The sequence below is a fragment of the Toxotes jaculatrix genome, chromosome 15, assembly GCF_017976425.1.
Source record: "Toxotes jaculatrix isolate fToxJac2 chromosome 15, fToxJac2.pri, whole genome shotgun sequence".
Taxonomy (NCBI): domain Eukaryota; kingdom Metazoa; phylum Chordata; class Actinopteri; family Toxotidae; genus Toxotes; species Toxotes jaculatrix.
This window is the reverse complement of record NC_054408.1, coordinates 7,113,580-7,139,594: the sequence shown is the minus strand read 5'-3', so window position 1 is coordinate 7,139,594 and position 26,015 is coordinate 7,113,580. Positions and strand designations below refer to the sequence as shown.

Genomic DNA, 26,015 nt, shown 5'->3' with positions numbered 1-26,015 from the left:
CACCAGTCCATGCATAAAATTAGGCGGCCATGCTCATTGACATGGAGTGTCTCTTCTCTACTTATCCTGCTCGCCTGATAAATAAAGTGTGTTTTCATTGTTGCCCATGGTGCAGTCCCAAACAGAGACAGAGCAGAAACACAACAGATAAGCTCTGGTTATTTTTTTTTAATCACTGCTAGAGAAAGTCATAAAAGTCAGTCTTTTGTGTACTGATGTGAAGTTAATCTGATTTTAATTTAATTATACGAGTTAGTTGCGGAGGGCACAGGCATTGGGGTGTTTGTTGTAAGAATGTTCTGACATTGGCGCAGGTATGGGGCAGCTAGCATGTTAATTAATGATGAAGATCCTGACAATATGCAGAGGCATGACAGCGTTAAGCCAGTCGGCTGCTGCTTCCTTTGCATATTAATAGATCCTTCATTATTATTTAATATGACAGCTGCTCCAAGGGCTACCATCAGACCTTGTCTCTGTTATTTGCTGTTTTGTGCTCCCCATGTGACAGTGCCATGCTATTCTCTATTTGTTGAAATGTTCCCTTTTCTGTCCTCTGACTGGTGTGGCTCTCTACATGCGGCTGTGATGTGCTGTTTGTTTTGTGCTCAGGAGGATTCTGACTTGCCCGTGTGTCTATATGAGAAAAGTGTCTGAATCTAAAGGTGACTTTGAAAGAATATATGAGGCTGGATTGTTTTGTTTGCATAGTAATGAATGCAGATTAGCGCTGAGTGGGATTGGTCTTGTTGACGTTTAGACTTCTAGTGGCTTAATAGACTTGTTGCTGGGCGCCAACATCTCCCAGGCTTCCTCATTACATCCACTGTATTGAGGTGTGTGTTATGTGAATATGACAATTGATCTGGTGATATGAAACAATTATCAGAACAAAGATTTCAATTCATGGACTGCATTACATAGAATGATAAATGAAAAATGGAGAAGTGATTATTTCATGTTTTTCACCATAATACAAATGAATTTCTTATCTTTTATTTACTTAATACACATTTGATCAAATCTGTTGCTTTCCTCTGCATGGATTAATTTACTTTTTTCTTTTTTTTCTTTTCTTTTCTTTTTTTTTACAGTTCATTCAGTTTACAAAAGAAAAAGAAATGTTGAGGACACACAGGCTGCAGTGCAATAAACCACAGTATTCTCACAGCCAAAGTTAGAGAGCATCAGAGAGCACCACTGCGGCACTCCTTTGAGCGGCACCTGATTTGTGGGGGGAATTTATCACACAAACAGCCCAGAGGTGATTTCAATATTTACTCGGCAGTCTGTTCTGCATACGTCTCATTTGGAAAACAGTTGACTCTTGCCCATTATACACAAATGAAGGCTGACCTTCAGACTGGGCAGAGGCCACATTCATTATGTGGAAAAGTATCACCTTCTTATGAGGCAGTGGCTTTTTTTTTTCCTGCTCTGCCTATGCATATGGAACAGAAGCCAGGGCCCATTGCAAACGAGAGGGCCCTCGTTGACATGATGTATACTGTACGTCAATATGGTACTGATGTATTTTAAGATGCAAACAAGGCTTTAAATTATATGCACCTCCATGTCAGTGGCTCAGAGTGACTCTCGCCATCTGCCTATCAGCTGGGGATGAGAGGAGAGGGTGCCCAGGCCGGTATGTTCTTGTGTGCGTGTTTGTCAGTGTGTGCTTGTGTCTGGATGTGCGCATGCTCGCATGTATCTATTAAAGCCACATGTTTGATTTCTACCTCTCCTTGTACTTGTGTCTCCCCTCGACTGCATGGCTAATAGCTGCTCTTGAGTCCCATCACGAAGACGTGACAGCTTAGTGATGATAAACGCAGACGTTGCCTTGTTCTGCATCAAACGTAAGGCAAACCTGCATATCAAGTATAAGCAGCCTCTGTAAAAGGGCAGGTGATATACCGTATTGTGGATATGAGTGATTTCACTAATAGGTACATATCTTTTTCTCGCCATGCATCTTTGATTTTGTTGCTAGGGTTGGCAAGAAGAGTCGTGGGACTCTCCTGAGACACACCAGGCCTACAGGAGCTTTAGCACTATCTGTCCCTGCTGTTTGAGACCAGCCTCATGAATAAAGATTTCAGTCACGTTCAATACACCAGAACCCTGGAACTACCACAATGACAAACCAATGCTTTATGATCTCTGCAGTGTGCTCAGCATATGTATGTCTATAATCTCAGACTTACTATATCAATCATATAAAGTCCGTTTTAATCGAGGTGGACGACCATGTAAAATATTGCTTCTGCTGTATATATTCAGAGGCAGTGGAAATGTGAATGATTATTTAAAATGTGATGTCAATAGTCATTTGGTCTGCTCAAGAAAACAGCAGTGTTGAGCCTGAGAAGAATCCATTTAAATTCTCAGGAATATTTGGCATGTTGTCAGAAATTGATAGAAAGTCAGAAACTGATAAGCATATTACAGAATGTATTCCTGCATTGTATAAGATAGTACAAGCATTTGTGTAGGTTAGTGTCGAGGCAAGAGTTTTGGGGCAGAAAATGAACTTATATTTTATACTCAGATTTCTGTGTTTTTTCTATAGCTTTTCCTGTTTTTGAGGATCATTTTTCAGGTTTTATGGGCAGTAAAAAAAAAAAAAACACTAGTCTTAAAAATGTCTTACAAACAAACATAAACACTACACAATAGTGTAGTAATAATCTATCCTCGGGTTTTTGTGATTTTTTTTTTTTTTTTGGTGCCCATTTGCTCAATCTCATACATTACCTTTATACATTGCTCCGTTTTTCTTTTTTTTTAATGTATCATACTCCTTAGTTAATTTTCATACATGGCTCTCAAAGTACTGAATAACCTGAAAGCCATTTACAAGTATTAAAGAATAAAATACTTGAACCCATGGTACATTGTTTATAGTTTTCCAGTCTGTGAGATGACTGGCCTTGACTCTCACAAGAGCCCTCTTATTATGAAGCACTACAGTATATAGCTGTGAAGAATTTGAATACCTGTGTTATTATTCGTCGTGATTCGATCTGATGAATACATTAGAAAGTATCACTGAAATACCCTCTCTAAGAAGTTTTTTAAAAAAACATTCTTGCTCTGTCTTTGTTCACAGGTTGAACCTCTCTCACTTCCTGTTTCACTTTTTCTCTCCCTGATCCCTCCCATATCACACTTTATCACTATGCTATTACATAGACACATATGTTGTGTATTGCAGGTTGTACACACAAAATGTTTGCATCATGCACTATTATCTTGACTGCATCTATTCCCATCAAGGTACAAATACATCAATAGAGTGGCGAGGAATGCCAGAGTTGGTGAAACATTCATAAAAATCATATGCTGCCACACACACAGGGATCCATCCCATCAGCATGATAACCTGCTGTGAAGATATCCCCTGTCAGAAGATGAAAAACCAAGCTGTGATCTCGTAGGCGCTTATTCCACATAGTATATAAAATTATTCATTGTTTTATTATTTCAAATTCCTTCTTCATTGTTTTTTTTTTATTTGCCAGGGCAGGTTTCTGAAGGGTTTTGCAGGTACAGTGGCTCAGCCCCAGCAGACATGTAGCGGTCTGTAAGCGCTCTGACTCCTCTGCCTCCTCTTTCCAGGCCTGACAGCAGCGGCGGCAGCAGCTGCCAACGCAGCCATCGCAGAGGCCATGAAGGTCAAGAAGATCAAGCTAGAGGCGATGAGCAGCTACCACAGCAACGCCAACCACCATGGGGCCGACGGAGAGAATGGAGATCTCAGCTCCAGCGTCGGTGAGGATGCCCTTCACACACACGCTGTCACAAACACAAACACGCCCATACTCACATTAACGGAAGGCAGATGCTTATTGCAAACTATTGCATGTACTTGTACAGACAAAGACACAAACACACATAGTAAGACTTAAATACCTATCACCATTTCAGCACACACTGAGATAACCCATACCTCTTCCATAACCACACAATCATCTATACACTACTTGAATAATAGAAAGAAAATTGTTTAAACTTTTACAGTATAATCTGCATTTTAGTCCACATCTGCATCGAAACACATATCGATGTTTGAGACTAATGCAGATTTGCTATGACAGTCTTGATTTTAAAAAAAAAAACCCTCAAATATCTTTGAAATTAATTTGCAGAAGAATTCATCTCAAGTGAGTCTCATGGGTTCTGACCATTTAAATTCATCAAATTTCATTTGCACCACCTATGGGCAGAGTACCTTCACATTTTGCAGGATTGCTAAGAGTGAATGTGTGTACCTGTCAGGCAAATTTGGTTTGAGCTACAGTCCATGTGTTCAAGAGATGTGATAGTTTATGTGTAATAGACCATGCCTACAAGAAAGTGGCAAACAATTATAACAAAATGGTAGGGTGTGTCATAAAATTTTTTTTTTTTTTCTGTGCTTGATTGAAGCTATGAGTTTTGAAGAAACCCTAAATTCTGTCCAAAAAATCAGGGGATTGTAGAAGTCTGAATTTCAGTTGAGTCAGACTATAAATAGAATAGAATATGAATAAACAAATCAAAACACACATGCACATAAATACATGTGTGTTTGTGTGTGTATACATATGTGTGCATGGATATTTTATGGCTGAAAAATGACAATGATAAAGCTGACATGGGTATGTCTAATACGGATAAATTCATCTAAAGCCAGGGAATGCAAATTAAAAAAAAAAAAAAAACTGTATATGTGTGTTTACATGTGTCAAGGTTCAGCAGTCATGCATCAAACTCATGGTCTTTTACAAGTGGGCATGTTTGCGTCGTTGCTTTGGATTCACACCAAAAGCTTATTCCTTGTTCTCTGACCCACTGTCTAACGTGCCAAATTTAATTGAAATCTGTAGTAGTTGTTTACTTTTTGAGATGCTGCTTAATTAACAGACAAATAAATATACAGCAAAAATTAAAACCTATTTGCAAAAGGTAATAACTGGTCCTATACATACAGCTTGTCCTAAACCAAAGCTTTACATGACACCATCTCTGCTATGCTGCAAATTTGTTTAAAAATGGATTAAATATTGTTTTTGTTCCTTTCGTTTTGCACTTTAAATATTAACTTTGGTAAGGTAACTCTTGTTTTCTGTTGAAGTGTTAGACTTTGTGTTGGTAGGAAAAAAAAAAACATTCTTAATAGCTAAGTGAAACTGTGAACACAGTTTCCCAAAGCTATCAGCTTTTAACAAGGTCTAATTGAATTGCTGTGAGAACATTGGTTTTGCACTATGTATGTGCCATTTCAATTAATTATTAGCCCTAAAATGCAGAAGGATTTTCATAATATCACACAGAACCACTTAGTATATTAAAGAGAATGATAATGTATGTTAGTGCGTATTCATGAGCCCGTTCCAAATTATAGACCAAATGTAATCCCTGTAGCTTTGGTTGCTAAATGGAGATTTTGATTCACTTACAGTAATAAATGGCTCGACTCCTGAATACATTTCAACAGTAATACTTGACACCATGGAGCTTATGGTGTGCGAGATGAAAACAGGATGTGTTTCTAAGCAGATTTAACAATGCAAAATGCATAAAGTGTGAGGTCATCACTCTGAGAGAATGGAGTGTGTAAAAAAGAGAATACGAGCATACGAGGTCACGGAAATAAAGATAAATGTGAGTACCAACTGCAAGGCTATGGCAATGGAGCTAATAAGAAACTGTTTTATCTTTTTACAATTTAAATTGTAACCTTGAGCCCACAGCCAGCCACACAGGCTCCCGGTAGAATCATAATTCTGGCAAGGGGTAGCAGCTCTAGGTGTGGGTGCATGGGCCACAGCATTAGCTCTCTGAGTGAAATATATGGCAGTGACGCCTCTCGGCCCCATCCACAATCAATTGGATTCTTTTCCTTTAATATTTACTCGCAGCGATGAGATGCTCGTCTGCATGGTGATGAACAGTCTGCCACTGGCGTTTGAAGGTGACCTGTCAGTGAGTATGGACAAATCTCTCGCTTGCAGAAATGTAGAAAATAAATCATTAGGGGCAGGCAGTCAGACAGGGGCCTCTCTCTCTCCCTCACTCTCCTCGGATTTAAATCAGCTCAGATTTATGATTTGAATTAATGCTTCGTTTGGTCAAAGGAATGGTCGCAGAGACAAATGATGTTTGGTACTGAAACCATCCTAATATTGATTACTGGGTGTCGCAGCAATCTCTTGTTTATATCAAGCACTCTCCTGTGACAGGGTGGCCACCAGGAGTCATCCTGATAATACGCTGGAGAAATATGGCCTGTTCTGCACTGCAGGGCCATGAAACACAGCTAGCAGTATGCTGTCTTCTTCATCTGGCCCCAGGCTTTCACTCACATGTTTATTTTTAATGCACAAGCATTTTGTAATTTCGCAAAAATATGAACTGACTTAAAAGACAGCATAATTGCAAGGTTATTTAACATTCCAAAAGTGTCTTACTCTGGCCTGTTTTCACAAACTATTTTGGACTGTGAATGCCTAATATGTCCAGCTCTCAAGCCTATTATCCAATAGCAATCTAAACTTATAAATCACTTGACTGATATAGCATGGAGTGGGCAGAAGGAGAACTGTATTTGGCTGTAGCTTTGTTGGGACTGGACTGACTGTGGCTCATACCACTCTAACAGGGTATGACTTCATGCTGTTTTTAACAGACTCAGGCCACAGCTGCTCTGAGGAAATGGACTGGAGTTTTATAATGATCCAGCTTAAACTAAGACTCACACAAACGGATGTGTTTACTTACACAAATTATGTTACCAGCCATGATAGGAATTGATATGATAATGAGCATGCTTCTGATAATACCGCAAAGGACATAGATCCATTTAATCATAAAGAGCTACTACATAAACCCATTGAAAAAAAAATCCTCGGGCATAAAATACAGGTGCCTCATCTCAGTGTCTCTCTGAAGCATATCTTGTATTGTGAAGGCAAAAGCACCACGGAGACAGCCAGTGAAGGACACTCTGTTCTGTTTGTTGAGTTGGATTGCCCGTCGCTGTCTTTGTGTTGATGTAAACTGAACAGGCTAATGTTTCTCCCTCGCATTAAATATTCATCGCAATTAGACCTTCCTGTTTGCATCAATGTTATTAATTATAAGGAAAAAACAGCCAGTTCAACTCTCAGCCAAAATAACCAAAACATCCTGAGTGAGGGGAGAGAAGGGAAACAGATAGGTTTGTAGGTGTATACGAGGCAGAGACAGATAAAAAAGATGGAGATGTCGTGACATAAAAATGTAAAGCGAGACAGAATGAGAGGTGTGTGGGGGTGTCCTTCTTTGATATTTTCTTACACTCTTTAGTTGGGCAGACAGAGCCCTCTCAAAGCACAATGTGGATTGTTCCTGCGCCTCTCAGGAAATGCCACAATTACAGATCACAGACCAAGCAAAACACGTGTGGCGCAGGGCCTTGAGGGGGATAAACAGCCCGCCATTCCCTCCCAGTGCACTGACCCCAGCCACAACCTTCATTACTGGGAGAGAAAATATTGTCAGCTGCCCACTAACAAACACCTGCCAATTTCAAGAGAAGGAATTGCTTTTTTCAGCCGCAGAAGGAAAATAAAGTGTTTCTTAGACACCTCAGAAAAGGAGTAGGAAGAAAGGAAAAGGCAGCGTTCACCCTTGTCCTCTTTTCTCTCTTTCATTTGTACTCTGTCTCACTTACTTCTCTGCGTTTCACCCTCTGTCTCTCTTTGGCCACTGGGTGCTGCCCTGCCACTCATCTGACTCCTCACCACACAACTCTAATGGAGCTGAAATCTTGTTTGTAATTAGATATGGGAATTCCATTGTCATCAGCCAGATGATGCCACGACATGCCAACCGAACAACTCGTCGACAGACAGCACCGCAGGAAAAGAAGACACAGCAGTGACTGTTAACTTTCAGACTTTACTGTACATTTTAGGTCTATCCTAAACCTGTAACACCACAACTAAGCTGTATAAACAGTTGCATTCTGCAGCACTCCTTGAAAACCTAAAAGCCCTTTGTCTTACATCTGTGGCTTCAGTCCAGGCTGTCTACACCCAACAGGGAGTGGTGAGCCGCATGCTAGGCTGAAGCTGGACGGGTGGTGACAGGTACCTGGAGTGTTGCCTGGCTGAGAGTTGAGAGGAAGAGGTTCTAGGTGAGATGATGAGGAAGCATCATTCTCTCTTCCCAGGGTCATCAGGCTAATTTCTGCAAGTCCCACCCTCACACTTGCATGTTTGTGTGTGTGTACGTGACTCTGTGTGTGTGCGTGTGTGTGTGTGTGTGTGTGTGTGTGTGTGTGTGTGTGTGTGTGTGTGTGTGTGTGTGTGTGTGTGTGTGTGTGTGTGTGCGTGCATGCTCGCGTGAGAGAGAAAGAGGGGGCCTTGGCCCCTGAGAGCGCTCTGTGAGGAGACCACAGCTGTACACTCCCAGCAGCTAATTGGTCCTTATCTAGCTGTCCCATTCATCTTCATTTTTTACCAATTACTGAGCATTATCTGTGTTCTCAGTTGGGTATGGGACTTAATCCTTTTTGGTTAAGCTGGTGCTACAGCTTGCAAATTTCAAATGGAGGAAGGGGGAGGTGGGGGTGTTGGAGGGAGAGAGAAAGGTGGGAAGGGGAGGGGGGCAAAAGTCATAGCAAAAACAAACTCTGAAACTTCCCATCATTCCTCACTGGCAGGAAACAATCAATAAACAATGACATCACACAAAGGAGAGGGGGAAAAAATGGAAGAGATCAATTATTGGCGTTATAATTCAAGTCCTTGTTTGCAAACGTTGCAGCCTCATTGATTAGGCCGGTCTTGTTGCACTCACCATTATTGACTTGTTAAAACCATATTTTCTCATCATCAGTGGTTTTGCGTTCGCGGTCACACAGATAACAACGCTTTAAGGGGCATCATTAATTATTCAAGATGTATTCATTTTAAAGCACAGCAAGTCCAAATCATCTTGTTTACTCTACAAACAATACAAGTATAGTACATTGCTCATCCAGAAGGTACATCAAGACGCTGCAATCTGGGACAGTTAGCCTTAATTTTCTGAGATCAATGCATAACTAGGCTCCTCTCTATATGGGGTCCGCGCTTGGCCATGCTGCAGAGCTGAGTGGAGTCAGCCTGGAGACCATGCACTAATTACTGGAGTGTTTACTGCTCTGCTGGATAGCATTTGTACCATTTTGGATCATATCAGTGAGTAAATGTGCTTTGCGCTAGACCGATAAATAAGACATTAAGATGACAGTGTGTATGAATGAAATTACAGAGGAATAAAAATGATAGTCATCAATTATAGAATAAACAGAAGTCTAAAATGAACAGCCCCACATGTATGTGTGCTTACAGAACATAGAGGCACGCATGTCAGCGGACACAGACAGTCATGCACACAAAAGCAGGACACATATAGAGACACTGCTCCTGCACTTTGATAGGGATCTGTTTGGTCACACTCTCTGCGCCAGCTGTCAGCCCAGCTCCACTGCTGCGATTTAATTAGTCTGTTTATGTCCTTTCTAATAATAAAGCTCTCTGGGTGGAAGGACACATCCAACTAGCTAGCTGCGCTCTCCAACCTGCTAGCTGCACTAGTGCTGGTGGCCCAGCGCAACTAAATGTGGGCCATGATGGAGGATGGTGGCTACTTCCTGCTCCTCTAGACAGAACAATGGCCCTCAGGCTCAGATCTAGTATCACCCCCTACTCAATCCTAACCTTAACCATTAGGGGATAAAGCACATACTGACCTGATATGAGTGTCTAGGGGCAACTTCATCCATCTTCCTCTCTATCTCTCTTGTGGGAGCCTTTGTCAGCCGAAGCTCTTGAGAGAGACTAGATTGTAGCCATAGGGTGAATAGAATTCATTTCACGAACATTTTATAACACCTCTTTCACTGTAACAGATTATTGTCCTGTCTGATTTATGCCTTTACAATGCGTTTTGCTTTGATTTTCTTATTCTGATATCGAGGCTGTGCTGGACAAAACAGGGTCCGTTTAAGCTGCCAGTGTTTGGGATAAAGGAGAGTAGTGGTGGTAACTGAGTCAGACACACTGAACTAGACAGAGAGTAGCAGAGCAGACAGACAGCCTTCCAGCCTGAATGAAGAGCTTGATGGGTCTCTGTCTCTCTCTTGGGTTTTGGCCCTCACCATCGCTCTATTAGTCTGCCAGGCTCATGGGAGCCAGGTGACAGATAAGTGAAGAACGACACACACATTTTAATAGACATTTCAAAAGATAAACCTGATAATGATTTCTCTTTTTAATGAAGTCTGATGTCCTCGTTCTAATTCTAGTTGCGTCGGCTGTTAAGCATCAGCGTAATACTTGAATATGCATGATTGGGAAATTGTGAGGCACACTGATGTAGCTACAAAATACACAAACGCAGACAACTGCAGAAATAGATTACTATAACTGGGGGAATTGATTAAACATTATTTCCGTAATGATCCATATCAAGTTCTATCATCTTTGAGTGGCAGCGGAGTTGTAGCGATACAGAGAGGAGGAGACACGAAGGGAGACAGCAGGCTAGACAAACCTCATGTCACGGAAATATTTGTTTGATTGTCTCTTGTGGTTAGTTCACAATAGCAGGAGCAGAGCTATAAAAAACAACTGACCAGTCGAGTTGTCATCCCTCATCAACATTAGGCCTCATTCTTCATTAATTGGATAGATTAATTTGGAGCGCTTTGATGTGGGGGTGATGCATGCGTTCGGCTGTCCCCTCCTCACTATTCTCTGTCAGGTTGAATTTAGCCAGGGAAGGGGCTGACCTTTGAAAGTGAAGAGACAACACAATTTGAAAAGACAATGTCACTTGGTGTAAATGTGATACGTGTAATAAATGACATTCAACCTTTCAGTGATGATGAGCTTTCGCAGGTTGGAGTAATGTGAAATATACACAGCGTGTAATTGCATAGATTGTGAAGCAGTTTTCACATACATAGCTAAGATGGTGCAGCATTAGGGCCGGGATATCATGTGCTCTCATTTCACTGTGATTATGTCTAAGAGGACACATTAGCATGGAGTAATAATATTGCTCTGTACACAGTAACAGTAATGACACTACAGTGATGACAACAAGAAAATGACAATCTCTTTTACTGTGATTACGCTGTAAAAATGTTCCATTGCTCGACTACGCAGCAATCAGGGGGAGAATCAAAGAGCATTTGTGCGATAGAAATAGTTGGTTCTGTTCCACAAAAGCACTCTGTTGGTTCCCTGAAACGAAAGGTGTTTCTTCTCAATTATGATATGGGAACCCTCATCCAAATAGAGCTATCAGCCATACTGAGCCCAGACATCTTCGCCATCACACAGCCGCTCCTCTGGGACCAAGATAAAGAGGAAGAGAGCAAGCAAGTTCAAACAATGTTAAGGAATTTCACAATCTCAGCATGTCCTTCACAGTGTGAACAAATAGAGGAAGGAATTTCTGTATAAATTGCGTTTCCCTAACAAAATATTCATTCCAGCAAAATAATTGAAATAACTTCAACACAATGTTATTTTTTTTATTTAATCTGTATACTTAAAGGTAATTAAATTCAAACCAACTACATTTACCCGGACTGTTGTGATATAAAATTCACATTACAGTCAGATACATCACGCCATTCACCTTGAACTCATTAGCACTGCAACTATAAACTATACACTGCATTACCGATTTTCTCTCATGAGGTGATTGTAATGGAGGAACTGAGAGCGCAGGAGGTAGTGACGCTAATTTTGTAATTAAAACGGATGATCTGATGACCACATGCAAACTGATCTCCCCTTCTTCCACCAAAGTGAAATGACGACAGAGTGGGCCATGATTGATAACGCTCGTCAATATATTTCATTTCAGGAGCCTTAGTCAAATGACAACTGGTTGTCATTGACTGAAAGCAATCTTTTTAAAAGGGGAGCCTTTGCTAAGTATCAGATGAAAATGATTCCTCTGTCTGCTTGGGTGTCACTGTCTGTGGGAGCTTTATTGATTGGGCTTGAATATATTGCACCCGCAGTAGTAACAGCTGCTAGTAATATTTCTCCTCTCCTTCTGCTTCCCTCTTCTGCTCACAGCACTCTCTGTGCCACGGCTTATTGTCAGTGATAGGATGTTGGTGCTCTCACACTGATGTTGTGTATTTATCAAGAGTGATGTGTGACAAATGTAAAGTGAGCCTGGTTCTGACCCAAATTACAGAAGCAAACACTGCTTGTTAATGTGTCCTGAAGGCCTGGCTGTACTGGCCACCCCCAGCCATGTGCATGATTGCGTTAACTAAACCCACCATTGTCTCCCCCGCTCTATACGCTCAGTGTTATCAAGCACAAGGATGTTGGCATTGGTTGGTAAAGGTCATTTACTGTAATGAGATTTGCCACATGCAAGCATATGGCTTGATTATTGCCCCGTTCGTTAACATTTTCAGCAAAGAGACAAATAGACAGCTAAAACGGGGGCTGGTGTGGGTGGGGCGACGGCGAAACGTGTTTAGCATTTTCTCTTCAAAGAGATAGGAAAAACTTTTTTTCACAACAGATCTGTCACAGAGATGATTGATCTTTCAATTTCGTTAGGAATGCGTGCCATTAGAGCCGAGGATTTAAATTATCCTATAAAAGTTGCCTGCCTTAGATTTTATACACTTAAAGGACAAACACCTCTGTCTGTCTCCTTGATAATTTCTACCACATGTTACACTCCAGTGGTTTGGGTAGGAAAGCAATTATGTTACCTCATCAAACCAGAAATGTTTTCTTATCATGGTTTCTCTTACATTACATTACATTAGGCATCTTGGCAGGAAATCTTTGCCCACCTGAATCATTGGAAAGTGTATCTCTTTATCCTGGCATGCTAAACACATTTTGTTTGTTGATGTGAATGAGCTTGAAATGTATCCAATCATCGTGGCTTTTGGAATGTAAAGCACATTGTATGTGTGTGTTTTTATGTCTGGCCGGCTCCGTGTTTGTACGTACCTATACACAATTATCTATACTGCATCGCTGTCTGAGTGTGTACCCATATGTTTTCATGTTTACCTCTCCTTGTTACAGCAAGATGTATTCTTTTTATGTGATGTGTCTGTTTGCGTGCGTGTGTGTGTGTGTATGTGTGTGCGCCCACGTGAGTGTGCAGCAGGTATTTAACAAAGGCAAGATGTTTGCTTTATTATCAACATTAACTGCGTAAACACAAAAGGCTTCAAAGTTTCATTCAATGACACTGAGGGGCTGTGGGTGGCTACATCAAAGCTCAATACCTTCCTCTCTCCCCCCATTTTAATGAGAAACAGGACTCACCAGCCTTGACTGAACCTGCCATCTGTGTGTGTCTGTTTTTTCTTGTTTGCGTGTGTGTGTGTGTGAATGTGAGAGCGGTTGTGTTTCTGTGTATATGTAAGCATGCACTTGTGTTGTATAAAGTGGCACCACGATGCCAGACAGCATATTTATGGAGGTTGTGTTTTATGTTTGATCTAATGGCTATAAGGCTCCCTCCAGCTCACATGGCAGGGCTTCTGATTTTGGAGGAGATTAACAGTTATAGTAAAGATGAATAGCTGATTAGTGCTACAGAAAGACCTCTAAATGTCTTGCTGCATGACAGACACTTTTTCATGAGCCATTCATTTCCTTTTGGGACTGGTGTGCAAACCCTTGATATGACCACAACAAAGACTCCATGTGTGTGCACCACCGTCTCACCTTTGTTGGAGAAATACATACACGACATGGGGGCATTTTACAAGTGCAATTAGGAGGAAAACTGAGATTGTTTTGCAGCAGCAGACTGCATATGCATTGTGCAGTGAGTCAGTCCCTTTAGCTGCTTGACTGGAATGGTCCTGTTTGGTTTGACAGATCAGAAGAGGAAAAAAATATCTCAACACCATGAAAACCAAAGGCTTAGCACTGAGCAAATCAGCCCTTTGTCTTGTTCAATTCAAATCAAAGGATAACCAGGAATGTTTGTTTGACAACAGCATTTACAATGCATTGTTCTGAAGCCCAGAGCCTCCCAAACAAAGACAGATAGGCTTTAAACAAGTCATTTAATTAGCACCGGATCCCCAGCTTTGGCTGCGCCAACCAATTATACATTCCTGAGGCATGTGCAGGTCCTATTTCACGGGAGCGAGAGGCAGATCCTCTCCAGCCCTGTCTCTTACAGTACATCTCTCCCCTTCCATTTAAGAGAAGGTAAATAGCCCAGACAGACAGCTTCATTAGCCAGCGTCTGAAGAGCGCGGGGCCGATTGTCGCTTAAATAGTGTGCTTTTACTGCAGGCCCAGCCGGCGACCTCCGATCAATTACAGCTGACATTATTGTTTGTCGGGAGCTTTTTTCCTGGACAGAGGGAGTAAAAAACGAGATCAGGCCTGAGCTTTGGCTGGAAATGTAATCTTCCCCCTCTCTTTGGTTCTTTCGCTCCACAAACAATAAATCATTCAGTTGAAGAGATAATAAAGTGCCAAGTAGGAGCTAGTTTAATTTTTGTCAGGGGAAATCTGTCCACAACAGAGTTAAGGGTAAGGGGGCTGGCTGTTACCTCCATACCATTTTCAATGACAGTGGCTTAGTTCCTTTTTTCTTATTTTCCTCTGTAGGGTTAGATGGCCACAAAGTCTGAAGTCCTATTTAGATGAAGATTAACTGCAGCACAAATCACTGTAGGTTATCATTTCTGTCATCAAAATAAATTACTGCTCTCTCTTTTTTAATCATTTTAAAACATTCAACATTCAGTCTTTTTTTTCTGCGTGATTCTTTTAAGTATCGGACCTACCGTCAGCCTTGCGGTTTGGTTCTGATGTAACAGCTTTTTAATCATGTTGTTACCAAGGGCTGTTTTAATTCATTCAATTCATCCTCTGTGATTCAGATCTTTGCTTATCCATGCGTGAACTCCCAAGCACTGCACGACATAATAGCTGAGCTGTTTATATTGGTATTAAGTGATTTGTAGTTTTAATGATGGTAAATAGGAGTTCACCTTTGCAGGTCCCTCAGGCTTACTTCAGGTAAATTACTCCAAATGTATTGTTTATGCCCTTCAGGAGTGAGGGGGGCTTGTGGGAATTCACCTCTCATCAGGTTTGAACTTCTGTATCAGAGATAAACAGAAACTGATAAATATGTTTCTGACGGTTTGCCCACCGGAATATCTACACAATATCCAAGTGATTAATGGGTCTGACTAATGTTTGTTGATTCTGTTTTTTTGTTTGTTTGTTTTTTTGAAAAAGAAACACAAAAATCACTGCTTAGTATTACCAAGTTAAAAATTGTTCACGACAGCGTTCGGTACTTATTTTTAATCCTTCCATTTAACGAGAGTAAATCGAGCAGATGGGAAGAAATTGCATATGAATGAAACGAAAACACTCAACTGTCTTGCAAAAATGCCAGATTTGTTGAATGAACCAATATCCTCCTCACCTGCCTCTTTTCAGCTACGAATAAAGGGATTTGGTGGACCCTCGTTGGTCTGTGGCACATTCCCCTACAGTGGCCTGAATGGGCCTTTATGGAAGAAACACTGCTTTAGGATGGGGTGACATGAAAGGGGCTGAACAGGCACTGAAAGCGAGACTAATACCCACTGGAGGGAACAGAGGTCCAGTGTTTCCCCACCATGCTGTCTTTCAGGTGGACACACATCACTGAAATTCATATACCATCAAGTACAAGCTTTAAGAAAGAATCTGAAAGGCAGGGGAATGTCATTTACAGAGTTGACGTGTATTTTTTAAAGGGTGATTCTACACTTTTTTTTTTTTTGTACTTTATTGAATTGGTGAACATTTGTCTGCTTAAGTCAGTGTGTCTTTATGCATGTAGCTGTATTTGACTGAATGGGTGTAATGTATCCACCTCAAAGTCTCTTCACTCTGGCCCTTGAGTGGCCTTGAATGGCTGATAGGTAGCCTAGACCTCTTCATGTTGTCCTACAGTAAGTACCCCTGCAATCAGGCCCTCTGTGGTGTTTTTTAATTGAGCTTAGCCTGCTGAGTAGTAATTGATTCAGTCTGAGCTACAGCAGAGGCGCTGATACAAGGTGCTGCTTGGCTTCCGCTTTTCTTTAATCTCCCCTTCTTTATATTGTTTGGGAATACTCGCCACTGAGAAACTGCATGCCATCTTTCTTATGGAAATCAATGCTTCTTTTGGAAGGAGGGGAATGACAGAGAGGAGTACTTCTCATGTCCTTTCATTTTCAACCAGTGTCCTTCTCTTTAGAGGCTTTGCCACGCAGATCTCCTTGCCCTTTGGCTACTGATGTTTTGTCAGAAAAGAAGAGTGGAGTTGTTTTGTGGATCAGCTTTCTGTAGTGCAGTATCTTTTTTTCCCTCTTTCTTTCACGCAGCTTTTTACCTTGAACCAGGCTGCCAAGAAAGAGAGAAAAAAAGGAGTGAAAAATCAACAGAGAGGCTCAATCAGATTCAATAGTGTCTATGAGGTTTTTTTTTTTTAAAGCATTTGAGGAAAAGCATCTGAGCAGTGGAGGAATGAGACCAAACTGTTCCCAGTCACTTTTGATCCTGCCAGTTCAAAGTCCCAATAGAGCAGAGGGGAGGGAGGAGGGGGGTGCCTTGGTTGGGGGGGGGTACAGACACCTAGCTTTGACCTTCTGTCTGCGCTCACGTCCTTTGAAAGTTGGCTTGTTTTCATTAAGCCATTCAGAAGCACAGTGCAGGGCCACAGTTTGACTAACTACTAACCCCCTATGGTATCTTTATTAGACATTCTTTACATTTTCAGACTACTAATGTCTTCAGTTTTCCCAATTAGGCGTCTATTGCCAGACAGCAATTGAATAATTTAAAACATTTGTAAGATATCTCTGATGTTGTAATGGAATAATTTGTGTGCATATAAAAGAGAAAGAAATGAAAATCCCATTATTGTGCGAGCTGAAAGTGACTCTTTTTGGTCTCGCTCTCTTCTTCACTCTCTCTCTGGTCTGGAATATAGGCTGCTATAATTAGCCTAAAGTCATTGCCATACTGTAGTCTGACGGTACTTGTTTGTCATTAGCACATTTAACTAGTCATTTGGGTAATGGCTTTCGAGATTGCCTTTGTATTTACAGTGATATTTTTTATATGTAAATATTGAGACAATTTCCATAATGTGCCCTTTTTATTCATCATAGAATAATTGATGCAACTTTATTGCTGTGTAAACTTTGGTCTTTGAATGACTGTGTATATAGTTATCATCCCCGTTTTCTTTATTATTATTGCAGTAGAATCTATTATTAACATATATTGTAAAACATTTATGTGTATTATGTTAACATGGAAGGATACCCAAGAAGCAATTAATTTGAATTATTCAATTTTCTTCCTGATGGACTGCAGTGTAAAGCTTTAGTGTTATTGGACACCAATTTTAAAGGATATCTCAGTGTTGGAAATTACTGATTACTGAATTAAGGTTTTGAGTTTTCAGACAGAGCCTCAGAAGTTTCCCCTGTGAATATCTCACTCATAATATGCATCATTGAGTAACCAACGACCTCCTCATGTGTCTCAGGCCTGGAACTCCCCTTCATGATGATGCCACACCCCCTGATCCCAGTCAGCCTGCCCCCAGCCTCTGTCACCATGGCGATGAGCCAGATGAACCACCTCAGCACCATTGCAAACATGGCTGCTGCAGCACAGGGCCAGAGTCTGCCCTCCAGAATGGTCACATCTGTTATAAAGGTAAATTTTAAAAAAAGAAAACAGCCGTGTCATAATACTAGATGGTTTAAACATAACCTGCTCCTTCCTTTGATGTAGTGTCTCAGTCTACACTGGATATTTATTTTGGGTGTGTGTCTTTTGTGGCTGCTGGGGTTGCAGGAACGTGTGCCGGACAGTCCCTCCCCTGCTCCCTCCTTAGAAGAGAACAGGAGGCCAGGCAGTCACCCATCATCCCACCGCAGCAGCAGTGTGTCCAGCTCCCCAGCCCACACAGAAAGCTCCTCAGACAGGATACGTATGTCTCTTTATTACCTCCCCACGTACTTAGTCACACAGATTAAATGCCAAACACGCCATGTGTCTGATTCACAAAGTGTTCTTAGTAATGCCTCTCCTATTTTGATATCCTCTCTGCAGCGGTACACCACAATGGCCTGTCCATGAACCAAGCCCTGCTAGGCCTGTCCCCCAACATTCCGCCTGGACCTAAAGAGGGAGACCTGGCCCACGACATGAGCCATGAAGCAAAGAGGATGCACGTTGACAAAGGTGAGTCAAGTTTCATTAAATAAAAATCAACAAAAAAAACAATATGATAGAGTGGTGTAATCTACGCAATACATTCAGTGTGTGTGTGTGTTTCTTTTCTAAACTCAGCCAATGAATATGATGTAATTCTGGGAATTAAATCCACTAACAAAGATGAAGGGTTCACAATTCAAGGAGAACAGAGCAGGTTTGTAAGTCTGCACAACATTCTGAACCAAGTTAATATCACAAAATCAAGGGAGGTGGAAGGAGCAGCAGTGGAGACAAGAAGTCAGCATTTAGTTAATGTGTCACCAAAGGCAGAACTGCTTTCTGAGGCCGTTGTTCATCAGAGTTCATAAAAGTTAAATCAACTTAAAAGACATTTTTGTGCCAATTTGCAACAGAAGATAACTCCAATTTCTTCACTTAAAAAAATAAAAAGAAGAAGCTGTTGATCCAGCAGAAAACAGCCTGTATGCCCAGTGTCACATTTTTGTTTTGTTTTTTATCAATAGAAACATTTTAGAAAATCTTTTAAGATCTTGAATATTCACAATACAATTTGAGAAATGCTAAGCCTTTGACAGGATTAGCAGTCTCCCTGTTTCTTCTTCTTCTTCTTCCTTCTAGTTTATGTTTATTATATATTATATTGTATATCACTTTAACAGCACTCCCAAAGTAGCCTAGTCAAATCCTCTAAGAATAAGTTTCTCAGTTAAATTTGTATTTTTTTGCAGATCAAAAGTCAAACATGCACTTAAGAGGTAACCTGTATCAATGCAAATATGTGTGTGTGTGTATAAATGTTTGGATGACAGGTCACATACATTTCGTCGGTTGGAGCAGTTTCTATTTTGGAACTCCACAGAGGCAAGGTGTTACCGTGTCTACCCACCGTAGATGCTTTAACATTTACAGCTTATGTCAGCCGACAACATTTAATTTAACACCTTTCCACAATAAAAATAAAATGATAAAGTGCATTGTTTTAAATCTTTTTTTTTTTTTTTTGCATGTTGTCTACAATTCTTGAAAAGCTTTCAACAAATTTTCTCTCAGATGTTATGTTCCCATGCACCCATGACCTCTGCTGTAACAGGATACTGTTCACTGCAGTTACAGTAAACAGATGTAAATGGCCCAAAATATTCTTACATTAACAAAAAGTGGGAAAAAGGATGTTGAAAAAGCTGCTGATTATACTGCTCAGTCCTCAACTTCTCTAAGTAAACACAAAAACATTTAAAAAAGTGCTACTGCCAATTGTTAGTGTTAGTTCTATTACTGAAACCTAGAAAAATGTTTCATAATATCAGATTTTGCATTACTGCATTTTGCATTGCATCAGGGTTTTTTTTAAAAATATATATACCAATTTAATTCTTATATTTTTAAATATATATGGGGAATAATGCGCCCTCACATGTGGTGCTCACCTGTGCTTTTTCTTATCATCCCCACTAACTCTAATCTGGAGGGAAGAATATTCAACATGTTAACCTCAATCACATTGTCCAGAGTAAATGTTTTATAACTAATTGTTGTGCTTATTTAATTATAATTTTGCTGGGCATTAAAAAAAGGAAAATGACAGAAACAGAGATCTACTAAGCTTGGCAGATTAAATACAAAATGAAGCAAATAATAGATTTTTGTATTCTCTGTTGGTTTTAGCAGAGCTGCTCTGCGCTGTACTGGGTGATACAGGGTGGGGTACGGCTGATAATGATATTAAAACCACTATGGAAATCATTGGGCTGTATGTTCCCTGTTGGCAAGGCTGACGTGAAGATCAGTGTTAGACCTTCACTCACAGGGTGTGAAGCAGTGTATAGTAATAATTAGCACGATCATGAGCTGAATTTATGGGTCACAAACTGTCTATGCACGTGTGTGAGTATTTGTGTATGTGTGTGCCTGCAAGTGTGTTTAAGGGTGTTTGTGTGTGGAAAAAAATGATTTAGGCAAACAAACAGAGCAACACAAACAGAGAGAAAGAAGAAGGTTTAATCAAGTATCCACATACTAAATCAACTGAATGTTTCCTCAGTAGCAGAGATCTTACATCTTAACTGAAGTGCCTCCTCCATTCTCAGATAATCAACACAAATGGACTGTAATTTCTTTGCAATATTAGAGGAGAAAGCAAATGACCAGGCAATCCACACCAATTCTAGATAGTTGACCCACACACATCTACCCGCAAACACACACTGTATTATCTTTGAGATTGTCAATTCCTAATATGTCACTGGACTTGATTAGGATTCTGAGCTCTCCAGTGTGTGCACCAGAGGTCTCAGGCTGTGGAAAACATTTTTATAAAATAACCCATTAATGCAGAGGAGTGCAACTAAATTAGTTACCAATTTGCTGAGCATGAATTAATGAAGAGAGCTTCTCCCGGCTCCCACAGTTGTAATTTTCATAATAACCCCAGACCTTTATTTGGCAGGTTGTTTAGTTTTTTCGTTTGAAGGTTTTCATTAGTCTAATGAGGACTGTGCAAGGGCGAGCAGTCAGCACAATTTACATGAGGAAGCTATCATAATAAATGAGGCAATTTGAATAACATGCACAGGTTTATGCAGCGAGATAAGAGAGATTGTAGCAGCCAGATTCAGAGGTAACCAATACATTAGAACCAACTAATAACCAAAGTAATTCCAATAAAAGCTTTAAGTGAAGGGAATAAAATTAATGATAGATATATTGAACTGTAATGATATGATACATGATGCATTAGATTAATAAAATAAATGCGCTCCATTGTTAAAGAGGGGAGAGGCCTCACCATCCAAAGCTTTGTTTATGGTGAGCTTTTTAATTAGGCTTGTTCATCGCATCAGTTTGTTTAGATAAATGAGATAACATTCCAATGGTTTAATGATATCTCTCCACTTGTTTGATCTTTATGATCCTGGCAGAGCATTAAATTAATCTCTTGCAATGCACTCGTAGAAGAGAGCGCAGTAGGCACAGAGGAAGGATGCAGTGCCCCAGCTCATATGGAGGCTATTTAAATAGCCAGACACCTCAGAGACAGCCACTATAATGTCACATCACTCATATCCTATGAACATGTCTCATCTTTTTCATGTCATCTCTGGTGATGAAGGACAAAGGCTGTTTGTTGTCGTCTAAAAAAAAAAAAAAAAAAAATGTTTCCAAAGTTGTGTCATCCAGTGCAAAGTAACCAGATGGTAGTTTTTTGGGGGGGGAGGCTCTGTTGTTTGAACTTGATTATTTTTTGTCCAAATTTTGCCTGAGAAAAAAGGGAGATTAGATGATGTGTGAGAAAAAAGGCTAGTAGAAAGCTAAGTGTTATCTCACATGTGACTAATTGAATTGCTTCAAACAGAAAGTCTGTGGCGATAGCTTCCGACAAGCCTCTGTCTCGTGAAACAGCAGGTAGCTGACAAACAAGAGGAAATTTGAAAGGTACGGAAGCCTTTGGCTGTAAACTCACTTTGGACATCAAACACTTGACATCATTTTATTTCCTTGGGGAAAAGGTGTTTGAAACACAAGCCATATGCATGTATGTTGAAGTGTAAGAGTTTCTTTAAATACCATGTGGCAGTTTAAGCATTTTGCCAACAACAAATTTTACCACTTTACCTCAGCTTTCCCGCTGCAGTTAAGCATGCCACATCTCTTTTACACTGACAGGAAAGTCAGAGGCAACTACAGTATGTAAACTGATTCTGTAAACCATATTTTAAAAGCGGGTGAATCACTGGTAATATGATATTGGCACTTCCCTGGTAAACGTTATATATCCTTGTTGACACAACAGGAGATGCACTCATAATGTCCTCCCAAGCACAAATGGAAGCTTGTGGTGTATTATGTCACCTAGCGGTCCATCCTTTCATACCTGCTATCAACTGAGCAATTGCTGATGCATTGAGCACCAATGTGACCACAATGGACAAAGCTGATTTGCCACGCCTTTCCTTTGTCAGGATGCTGCCTAGATGTCCAGCTGATGCGTTTAGGGCTGGTGCGCTGTGCATCGTCTTCAGCCCCAGTTTACAGTCTGAATGATGAAGAGGTGCAGGTATCAGTGTCACAGTCTATTACCATGCAGCTGCTTTGGCAAGGGCCTTTGGACGCTGTTGGGCTCAGGTAGAGAGGGGGGATATAGTTTGAAAAAAGATGAAAAAGACAAAAAAGTGATTTCCAGCCTTTGTAGTCTTTGTTCTGTTCCTTCTGTGCATAAGCATTTGCAATGATAAAAAGGAAGTTAGGGGACCTTGGGTCAGGCAAAAGTTTCTGCCTCAGTTTTGTGCTCTTTTTGCGGTGTAAATATTTCACTGACATTGATGGTATCTCCATACAGTATCATTAAAAGTTCGATATGTTCCGTGTAAGCTCCTTTTCTTCATCTTTCTGACTTTAATGCATAGTGTTTTGTTCAGTCCTCCCGATGTCCTTGGCGTTGCAAGCTTCAAACACATGCTGACTACCTGACTTTCCCTAAGTCAGGAGGCAAGATCATTAGCCATCACAACCCTGAAATGTGACTTGGCAGACAATAATGCTTTATGATCAAACAACTTGTCAGTGCGTCCTGTTGAAATGAAAGAGTGCAAAAAAATAATTCAATAGAGGATCAATCAAATTTCCCCAGCCCATGTGAGCGAGATTGCTGATGGTGCAGAGAGGGGCTATTCCTCGAGGACATGGGAGTTCATTTGGATATTTGTTCTCCCCCTCATGAATGTTCCATTGCGTGACACCATCTCCTGCTAATCACATTTCACTGAAAAGGGGGGATGCTTTTAGGGACGTTGAAAAGAGAGAGGTTCTTTTTAATCTTTGAAATGCCTCAAAAGTGACAGAATGCTTTCTCCTGCCAAGACGTGAGCCTCGGATGGGGAGATAAATATGCTGTGGTCAGCTAAGTGTATCTAGTGAGCAGAGAGGCAAATTTAATAATGCATTATCATTCACTGGCGAAGGTGAAATCTCCCTGTCCATCAGAAGGCTGAGGCCTGTTTCATGTTACCCTTCACTGCAAATGAACAAGTGCTTTACTCAGCCATACCAGAGATGCACAGTAGGCACCAGTGCTCTACTATATATGCTACTCTGGACTATCAGGAAACAGGTCTGTAATCAAAGCAATCATCTATTGGTCTTGACGGAGACATTAATGATCACAGTCCTTATTCCTGATAAAAATAAAAATTGTTTTGAACAATAAGCTTCTTTTTTGTTTTTTGTTTTTTTTGTTTTTTTTTTCTCTCTCCCTGAGAACACAAGGTGTGCTTTACATATCTGAGCATCTGCTATTATGCAGATTATGGGAACATATTTACCCGAATGCCCTTGGACAACAGCATTAAACAATTATGAAGATTATGTACAATGCAGAAAATTTGTGATTCAAAACAATTCATATCTTAGCAGTGGCAACTGTTGCAGACAGATAAGGTTGACCCTGAGTGTGTATTTCTGTACTTTTGGAGACATTCTGTGGGGTTGTTTGTATAATTTAATATTTACATGTAAACAGTAATTAAGTGATGCTACCGACATGCCAGGGCCAGGCTCTGCCAAGGTAAACACCAGCCCTGGTAGTTTGCCACAGTCCATCATGTTTACAGACTTGCAGAGCCGAGTGCTGTTTGTGTGCTCTTCCTTGGCAAAGCCCATAAAACACAACCAATTGGATGCCGAGTGTTGAACACAGTCACTCTTATCGTCTGGCAGTCTGCTCACTGACTTGAGGACATTGTGAGTCAAACCTTTAAATTTTCACTCTGCGATAATTACGCTGCTATACTTGAGCTTTTATATCCTTTCACTGAGAAAGTAAATCATTCCTAATAAAGAGAGGAAGAATAGGGGGTGGAGGGAAAAGTGCTTGAGGACTAATTCTCTTCACTCCCTCCCTCTCCGCTCTCTATTCTGCTTTTTGAAAGCCTTTCTCCGAGTATTCCAGTCACCTTGACTTTGCAGCTGCAGCCTTATAGTCTGTTGCTTATCCTGCCTAACCCCAGCTTGTCAATTAGGTGTTTAAAAATTAATCTCTTTAACTGGAAATACCATGCCAGCTTTCTTCCGTCTGTAAATGAAGTGTTATTAATTCACACAGCGCAAAGCCAGTGTTATGAATAATGTTATCAAAACAGATTTCCACACGTTTAACACGTCGCTCCTATTAAAACCCCTTAAGTATTTTTATAACTGTGAAACCAGGACTACTAATGGATTTGCATCCATTTTTGAGCTTCTACACCAAGCAGCCATGGAGCAAGTGCTCCTAAGCCAGGCCTTTTAAAGTTTACATTTCCCATTTCCTCTTTTGTTCTTTCATCTTCATTTAAAAGCAGCTCAGTATATCCAGTCTGGATTAGCGCCAGCCATCGTCAACGCTCGTTCAGCAGTAACAGAACAGCAGAGCCTCTCCCTGTAGGATTGCAATGCCAGGCAATGACACCAGAGTGTCTCCCTGCCCCCCCCCCCCCCCCCCTTCCAAATCCAGCGAAGCTCTGATCTAACAGCAGGCTATCTGGCCAACCACACCAAGGTAATACTTGTTCCATTAAAACCTGGTGATTACGGGGGATTTCCTCTCTGTTTGTTTGTTTGAATTCTTAATTATCAATATGTAATTGGCACATGTATTGTGATGTTGGGTGCATATTCGGTAGCATATTTTACTGGAATGCACATTGCTATCGGGTAGAAACAGGACTCCCCAGTCACTGTCTAAATTAAGCTGCACGAGAAGTTGCTCTAATGAATTAATAAATGCTAAACAAAGAAGAACTAAACAAAGAGTGAGAAATAAATGGCTTGATGATTAGTGGGTCAGAGAGATTAGTGGGCTATACAGTACAAATGATCCCCTTCTGAAATGGGAATGATTCAGGCAAAATACCCAATCAATACTTGAGGCCAATTTAATCTCTGGGATTCTTCTGTCAATAAATGGACGTGGTCAATGGAAGTCAATATGCAAAGACAATCTAAACACCTTCAAAGTGCCTCACTATAATGTCCTTCTCCAAGTATTATCTTCTTGACAGTTTGGGCTCACAGTCAATAGGTGAATTAGAGAAATCTATTCAAGTCTGCCTGGCTGTCGTTTCCTCTTTTGAGCCACAAGTATTTTTTAGCCTCCACCCCGAGCCTTGCCCTCCTGGTTTATCTCAAAACTAAAGTCATGCATTTAGCGCTGTGATCTCTAACCTTAAACCACCTTGGCCCATTCTGTCTTGACCACTCTAACTGTGATCGTCTCTCTCTACAAAATGCCATTTTGTCTCCACTACTGTTCACTTTAAGAGCTCATTTGAAGGTGTGCGCTGGCAGAAACAAAAGTCCTGTGTGCTTTTATGCAGTCATCACAGTCAGCCAAGCCTGTAATCCTCAGAGGTCCGATAATGACATAGCCCCTGCATTTATTACATGGAGGAGAGGAGAGAGGGAAAACGCTGACTTTGAACAAATGAACACTCTGACCTTTATGCAATAAATATGACATGGGCCGCATAAAAAGACAAGATATCTTCCTCCTGAATGGAAGTCAACATGGATTCTGCTCCCTTGCCTCTTGCTCTCTCTCTCTCTCTCTCTCTCTCTCTCTCTCTCTCTCTCTCTCTCTCTCTCTCTCTCTCTCTCTCTGGCTGTTTTTTCTCCATCTTTTTCCAGCTAACAGTTGAACAAATGATCAAATCTGTTTTAATTGTTTGCGCCCTAATATTGTAATCTATTCTCCAAATGGAC

The 26,015-nt window shown here is 40.7% G+C and overlaps 1 protein-coding gene across 4 annotated transcripts in view; it reads left to right on the top strand.

The window, feature by feature from the left end:
• Positions 1-26,015, top strand: part of dachd (dachshund d) — a 91,961-nt gene that overhangs the window by 50,151 nt on the left and 15,795 nt on the right. For 2 of the 4 annotated variants that reach the window (XM_041057670.1, XM_041057672.1), the window contains exons 3-6: positions 3,622-3,774; positions 17,584-17,756; positions 17,898-18,033; positions 18,156-18,287. In XM_041057670.1, coding sequence (XP_040913604.1) covers positions 3,622-3,774; positions 17,584-17,756; positions 17,898-18,033; positions 18,156-18,287 — 594 coding nt within the window. Of the gene's footprint in view, positions 1-3,621; positions 3,775-17,583; positions 17,757-17,888; positions 18,034-18,155; positions 18,288-26,015 lie in introns of all 4 variants that reach the window. The other 2 variants (XM_041057671.1, XM_041057669.1) reach the window with 1 other exon arrangement.